Source organism: Mycetomoellerius zeteki, unplaced genomic scaffold (genome assembly GCF_001594055.1).
Source record: "Mycetomoellerius zeteki isolate Tzet28-1 unplaced genomic scaffold, Tzet1.0 scaffold733, whole genome shotgun sequence".
NCBI lineage: Eukaryota > Metazoa > Arthropoda > Insecta > Hymenoptera > Formicidae > Mycetomoellerius > Mycetomoellerius zeteki.
The window spans coordinates 5984-13889 of record NW_017257757.1 but is presented as its reverse complement, the minus strand read 5'-3'; the positions used below and the strand labels follow the sequence as shown (position 1 = coordinate 13889).

At 33.1% G+C, this 7906-nt stretch overlaps 2 protein-coding genes across 2 annotated transcripts in view; one reads left to right on the top strand and one right to left on the bottom strand.

Annotated features, from left to right (window-relative positions):
- Naa40 (N-alpha-acetyltransferase 40) overlaps positions 1–881 on the top strand; it is a 5589-nt gene extending 4708 nt beyond the window's left edge. Inside the window, exon 4 of the mRNA XM_018458583.1 lies at positions 787–881. Within this exon, the coding sequence (XP_018314085.1) occupies positions 787–865 (79 nt within the window). The 3' untranslated portion in view covers positions 866–881. The remainder of the gene's footprint in view (positions 1–786) is intronic.
- alpha-Man-IIa (alpha-mannosidase 2) overlaps positions 878–7906 on the bottom strand; it is a 10493-nt gene continuing 3464 nt past the window's right edge. Inside the window, exons 2-7 of the mRNA XM_018458581.1 lie at positions 5881–7235; positions 5459–5797; positions 5080–5388; positions 4363–4894; positions 4098–4250; positions 878–1480 (exon numbers count right to left, since the gene is read on the bottom strand). Of these exons, the coding sequence (XP_018314083.1) occupies positions 899–1480; positions 4098–4250; positions 4363–4894; positions 5080–5388; positions 5459–5797; positions 5881–7235 (3270 nt within the window). The 3' untranslated portion in view covers positions 878–898. The remainder of the gene's footprint in view (positions 1481–4097; positions 4251–4362; positions 4895–5079; positions 5389–5458; positions 5798–5880; positions 7236–7906) is intronic.

Here is a 7906-nt window from a genome sequence, read left to right as displayed (position 1 = left end):
AGAGAGAGAGAGAGAGAGAGACTTTGATATTATGTATTGTATGACACAGAAATATAGAAGATTGAACGTAAAAGCGTAAAATCTTTTGCTCCTTGTGATTTCTCTGACATCACTGCGCACCAATACATCGCGGCGTGTGGAAATCATTTATCTATCAATTCCTTTTTCAAAAATATAAAATATGTTGTAGCATATTTCTGATTGAGAAAAACTTATCTTAGAAATCTTATTTATTATTATATCAGAAAAAACTAATAAACTTAAATTAGAAAATGATATGAAATATACAATAAAAATAAATAAAATATGTAAATATTGTACACGTGTGGGCAAAATATGCAAAAATATGCTTTTATGTGTGAAATATGAAAAATATGCTGTAACATATTGGGCTCAAAATGCATAGTTTTTTATGAAATAAATTTGTATTTAGTTTATTTCTTTATTAGTCAAATAAAAAAAAACATGGCCTATACATATTTTGGTTGCCCTAGTAATAAATATTAATTCAATTAATATCACAATTACGAAGAACTATTGTTTTTTGTTTCCAGTCAATATACAATGGATTGTTAATACAATATATGCGTGCACGAGGCAAACTAGATTATATGTATACATAATACACATATATTTACGAATATCTTCATTTCTTAAATATACATCGAATTTCTTGTTGTAGTTTGATTTATATTTGAATTGTGCATTTGTTATAGTATGCGAATTGTATTAAGCAAGACCTTTAATCAAAACGACTATAATTTTGTGCACTCAATATTGTTTCAGATACAAATTGGACAATTCATATCCACCGGTCTCGGATTTAGATTATATAATCTTGAGTAAACAAAATTTATGTGGATAAAGTAACACATTACGTTATGTATCTTCTCTCTGATTAAGACTGCGTCTTGTGAAATAAGATCGGCAGTATTTGATGAGGACATAAGTTTACAATGGGCGATTTCAGAGATGGTCCGACATTATGAAACGTAAGAGGCGCTTTACTTATGGTCCAATCTTCCATATCGTTGAATAGTTTCGTCAAATCTACTTCTCCTGATTCCGAAACATTAAAGTGTCGCAAAAAAGAATTGTTAAAACAAGTATCCAAAGCTGACTGGTGCAACACCATACCGATACCTTTGCCAGCACCCTCAGGAATGGGAAACGCTCGAAGACTGACAATACTTAAATCTACTGGAAGATCGTAACGAAGTGGTGAGAAATAAGCATGCAGATTGAATGGTAGAGAATTATGAGGATGCAGCACTACGATTGGATGCAGTAACTCTTCCGAAGCTAAGTGACCGCTTAAAGATAATAATCCCGCCGGATGATTCGTTGGTACTGCAAAAGGGCAATTTGTTTCCTTTTTTTCCAAAATCAATGTAAATATATGGTTTGTCAATAGATTGTCCATTACACCTTGTCCTAATCCTCGATTGTCATCCTGAAGTAATCTTCTATCTTGCATAATCTATAAAAAAAAAATTATTACGTTCATAATTATTGCATTCATGTGGATTGAAAAATATTATGAGAGTGACCAAATATCTTATGTTAGGGACCATAATGCGATGGGGAACATCTTTACATTGTTGATGTAATCATATTTGATTTTCTTACATGTAGTTTACGTTCATTTAATATTCTGTGATCATTTTGGCGACTGAAAAAGACATTGTAACGTTGAATCTAGTTTCGCTCGAATTTTAATATTCTAAACATTAAATATATAATTTATTGTCAACATTTTCTTTATCGTTAGTTTGTTTTTAGCTTTTTGATAATTTTATTTTCATATTATATTATACAAAAATGTTTATCACATAAATGGACATGGTTATAAATTTATTTTGACACGTCGTAATATCTCATTAGGCGATTTTTGGCATGCTTCTAGTATAGCAATCAAAAGCAACCGCGACTAAGACTACCTTCGTTTTCAGGGATCAGAAGACAAAGATAGCCCTAACCGCGGTTGCTTTTGGTTGCTATGCAGAAGCACGCCAAAAATCGCCTATTGAATTGACATTTTACGGTATGTCCCGATATTAATTATGCGTACATAATATACAAATAGATTTTATATAAAAGCAAGAATAATTACTTAATACAAATATCATTGTATATCTGTATGATATAATATATATAAACTACCGCAGTAATATCACGAGTTTTAATTGACTAGCAATTTAACAAGTAGAATTTGTTTAGTAGAATTAACGTTTCAAAGGACTACATACATAGTATATAAATTCACACAGAATCATACAAGCATTTAAGATCCAGCTAAACTGTTCAAGGCATTAATTTTTATAGTTTGTGTTATATCTGTAGAATAATCTTGAAGATGCTAAGAGGGCCTTCGTGATACATCTTCACCATTACTGTCATATCATGTCTAAGCGCGCAAAATGTCAGTTCTGTGATTGGTTCCACCCACAAAAAAATTTCTGTAAAATTTTAGCTCGAAAGGATATCGATAATCTGTTCTCCCAGCTCGTTAAACTTTTTGTTCAGAGATATAGCTTGACAAAGTTACAGACTCCGGTGGGATCCGGCGGGGAAAATAGATATGGGGAGTTGAAGTTGAGGGAATGATAAACACTCATATGAATGACAGTCAATTTAGATATATCACTGTCTTTATTTCTAAAAGATTAATTAAAAAGTTCTGTCACTTGTGCGTAAGACCTTACCCCATCCTTGTATCATTGAAAGGGATATACGCTCTCATTCAGTTAACATTAAGTAATATTTTAAGTAAGTATCTTTAACGAAGATAATTATGTGGGGGGGGGAAGGAAAGAAGAGATGGGAGGAGGAGATAGAGACACGCGTGCGCACATAAACACAATTAAATCCATGGTGGAATTAATAAGATGAAGAACTCCCGTGGATGCGCAGTAGGAGTGAATTTGGGTAACATTTGATTGGCTGTTCCAGTATAACCAGCGCTATTATACGCAGAAAAATGCATATTGGGCAACATTTGATTGGTTATTTCCAGTATTGCTATCGCCCCATTATGCGCAATGTTTCACCTTATTAATTCCACCACGACTAAATCCGAACAGGGTACCTATTACGGAACATGTCGAAATGAATTCCGTTTTCCCTAGAATAGGGAAAACAATAGAAATATAAGGAATAATTGAATAATTTCGACATGTTCCATGATAGGTACTCAGGCAACCTCCACGCGATACACCTTAGGTAATGCTAATGCCGAAAGTATTGTAACTTTCAAATCTCTAAAATTTTGTGAAATTTGTAAAGTATTGTAACTTTCAAATTTTGAAACAAAAAATAGGATGTTTCATTTTAAAAAAGTCGATTTGACCTTGACATGACCTTGATGGCGCCACCCAAGATCAAACTGATAAGATTTTAATAGATCATTTAAAACCCTACAATTTTTGTACGAAATATTTTTCTCAGAAATGCTTACTTTTCAAGATATTTAAAGGATCCGGGACTTTTTGTGTACCCTATATACCTACATGTATGTATATGATGCGTTTTTTTTCGCTAAAATCGTTCTCGTTTTTTCAAGAGAAGTTTATAGGGAGAAAGACTGACATGAACTTTCCACGATACCTAATATATGATGCATGTTTTTAAAATTAAGATGTAACAAAAATTATAGCGTTTTTCACTGACAGAACTGGTGCGTACTCAGTGCACATTAAAGCTGCTGTACACTAATCTAATCTGAATGTAAAAGTGAGATGTCTCAATTAATAAAATACCTAATATATTTTTTCAAATATCACAATAAAATGTATCGAGGATTTCGCGGTTTAATTTATTTCTATATTTTTATTAAGCGTAGATTTTTACGTCGATTTGTGTACAATGGCTTTAAAGTGCACTGAATGCGTACCAGTGCTCTGTCAGTAAAAAACGCTGTTAGACACTGCATATTTAATTTTACTAAATTTTTAATAAATATATTTTTCATTCAAGAAAATTACTATTATGTAAGTAATGTTGTGTAAGTTTTTGGTACAGCTTAACTTTTCATTTTACTTGTTTACACTAATTGTAAGATATACAATATTTTCTGAAGATAAAGCTTTCTAACTTACCTCAAGTTGACCAGATGCCATAGAGGCTACTCCTAATGGTTGCGCTGTAGCAACTGTTAATCTAACTCTTTTATCTTCTATATATGTGCTTGCTGCCATTGGATAATAATTCCCTTGTGTGGGAAGCTTAGAAAATCTTTGCCGTCGGATTATCTAAAATCAATTGGATAAAATATACATCACAATTATATCTCAACAAAAAAGTGTAACAAATCTTGTTTAAATAAGGACTAAAATTTTTAATTCATTATATCAACATACTTACATTGAGTCCATTTAAATCTGTGAAGAATTGGTTGCCGGATGCAATATCTGTATTAAAACGCATTGCAAGTTCGTAGTTTTGTGTCTCCGTTATGTCGACTTCATTAAATATATGTAATCCAAGCCCATCACTGCCAGGAGAATTAAACAGTGTACAAGTATGCCGTACGTACGGTAATTCTATAAACACTTTCGATAAAATTGGTCCAGTTACTAAATGAATAATTGCCCTGCCATCCATAAACACCACATCTGGTTCTGATTTGTCAGGCAGGAATAAGTAAGCGCCACTTCTATCTTTACCGGAACTTCTAGTACCATATTTTACAAAATCCAAATGCACGGGAAACATGGTATTGTCGACTCGTAAGGCCTTCAATAAACCAGATTTCCCGAAAGAAGCGGATAAATTCGGCCGTTGAGAAATTGAAAATTCTTGCGAATGCGACAAAATTGTCAAATGATTGAAACCAGGTATCGATGGAAAATTTATGTCAGTGTTGAAAATGGTGACATTAGCCAGATATACTTCCCTGTTGAGAAAAAAAGAAAAGTCTGCAACAATCTTATTTTTTAGTATGTGTTAAAGCTCATGTAATATTTTATAAAATGATTTAAAAAAATATATTTAATAGCTAGTAAAGCTTTGTGAACATATGTAGTATACAGCATATAGTATTGTGTGTGATCAATGTTTTTATATAATCATTGTGCTTACTTCGTATATGACGCTTTGTGTAATGTGTGAACTATATATGTAGTAATACCAAATCCTGGTACAGTAACTAAAAATGATAATTCATATCTAGCTGTGGACAATGCAGCTGGACCAATCCAAATAGGAGATACTTGGCATTTAACAGTCTGTCCACTTCGATCTGTAACTCTAACGAATGGCGTCGATACAATTAAAGTTTGCACTTTCGTTCTCTGTCTTGGGAGAGAATTGTATAGGATAATTTTTCTCGACGGCTTATCGTCTCCAAGATTGAGAACATGCTTTTCACCCACACTCGTGTGATGTGACCTTTGAAAAAAATAATTACATTTATATTTTATATATTGATTTTATTATTCGTTATTAAATATTTTAGTACCTAGTTTCATCTAATGAGAAATACACAGCTTCTACATCCATAGGTGATATTTGAGGAGTTCTCAATAAATGTGCTATAGATTGTTGCAATACATGTGCTGAGTTATTCAACGCCATTATCATCTTTTGGGCATAATCTATCACAACATTGTCTCTGGCAGTTCCGGTAACTCCATCGTGATGTTGAAACAGAGAGTGCCACATCCTGGCTTTGCTTAAACGAGACGCAAGGTTTCCTTCTACTAATTGATCATTGCTTCTAGCCCAAGCTATAGCAGCTAATGCTTCTGATCCTCTTAAGGAACCCAACAATACACGATCCAATCTTTTATGAAAAGGTCTATACAAATTTAAGAATTTTATTAGACAATTTATTTAAATGCAGTGGAAAGATTTTGATTTAAAGAAACCTTTTGTACATACCTAGATGTATAGTAGCCACTCCAATAATGATCATCTCTATCGGAATATGTAAAGAAATCGCCAGACAATGTAGGAAATTCATTAAAATTGTGTTTTTCTCTGATCGCCTCAAAATAATCACTCAATGTCCCAAATTGTATTTGAACGTTCAAATGTTGATTTTCGTTCATATAATTGAAAAGTTTTTGATAATTGTCATACTGAGCTTCCCACTCGGTGAGATGTGTATATCTGAAGTCATCGCCTAAAGGCGCAAGTACTACGTTGGTTTTGAAAAGTTGCGCTTTCTTGCGATACTGATCCAGTAAAAGCAACGCTCTCTCTGCTACATTTGCTCTAGTAATGGTTTTCGGCGGAATCTTCCATGGGCAGCTGAGACCAAAGTTTTGCATTCTGTAAAAATCAAATTGGCAACATACTTTTGGATCCGGGCCGCATGTATGAGGAACATCATAGCTATAAAATGGCATAATATGAGTTAAAAATTCTGTAGAGCCATCATCGTCCCATAATTGTCTCCAACGGAATTCCAGATTTTTATCCTTGGCGAGTTTCTTTTTTACTGAATAATGAACCCTTTGTATCAAGAGATTCTCCAAGCCTGAATTCTTCAAGAGATACGGCATAGTGGGAGAAAGACCAAAAGGATCAATGGCCCATCCTGAATTTGGTGTATAATCCAGATTATATTTTAGCCACTGATGACCCTCAGTTAATTGCGTCAGTTGAGCGATCCAATGAGACACAGATTCATCTGGCATCACCCATCCTCCGGACACAATTTCCAATTGTCCATCATGAATTAGACGACGTACTTCGTCTTTTATTTCTTTGGACTGATCGTCCCACCAAAGTTTAAAAAAAGATATTTCCGCCCAAATAAATTTGCGTCTCCTATCCTCGCCCAATTTGGTCACCATATTGTTCAATATGCTCCTTGTTTGGAACATATAGTATTTTTCAAAAGTATTTAACCATCCAGGATCGTTATGTGAGTGAGGTACGACAAAAACTTTTAATTTTTTATTAGGATGCCATTGTTTTTCATCGTACATGATGTTCCAACCTTGCTTCCAAACTCCACCATCTGGATTATCAAACTCTAATTGCTTATACAATTCTAACATCTGTATATCGACCTTGGGGACTTTCTGAATATTAAAATTACATGTGAGGCTTTTTTCTAAACGTGAATTCTTAATATTAGAGTGATTAAAATGACTCGGTTGTATAATAGGTACAAAATTATTTTTTATTTTTGCTGCTTGCTCTTGCAAAGCATTCATAACTTTATGATGTTTGTCAAAGTCCTTTTCTAATTTTGCCAATCTGTTTTCCAAATGGAGCCACTGATTCTAGAAAAAAAAAAACCGAGTATTTTTTCTAAACTGCAGCAGATCTAGCTTAAGAGAGAAGATGCGTTTGAAAATGAGCAACATCTCAATTTATCTTAAAACATAGATTTTCTATACATTTTAAGTTATATAAAATGATTTACATATTTTAACACTTTCGCAGCCGATAATTTTCGCCTTTTAAAAACTAGAAAACTAGTAGTGTTTCGCTTGGCTATATAACTCGAAATTATTTATATAAAGATAAGATATATATTTATAAAGCTTTCCAAGAAGGTTCAATGAGAATAAATCAACAAATGAAAAGGGTTATGAGCCATATGCGACACAAGCCATTTTCTACAAAAATTTTTTAATATAAAAAATTACTATAAAACAATTTAGAGTTAAATTAACGTTGTAACAAGGACACAATAAAACGCTTTATCCACTGGAGTTTGTTTTTGCTTCTGTATTATTAAGAAGGGCAAAGACCAGTTGGATCATTTTTGTATTCAAAACATGGTGTATAAGATCTCTTGTGATGATTGCGATGTCAGTTATGTAGGTCAGACGAAAAGACAGTTAAAAACAAGATTGCATGTATCTGATATTAATAGGAGGTCAAAGTCTCCGACGATTATCACCAGTCATCGTATTGACCAGAATCATAGTTTTGGCTGGGATAACGT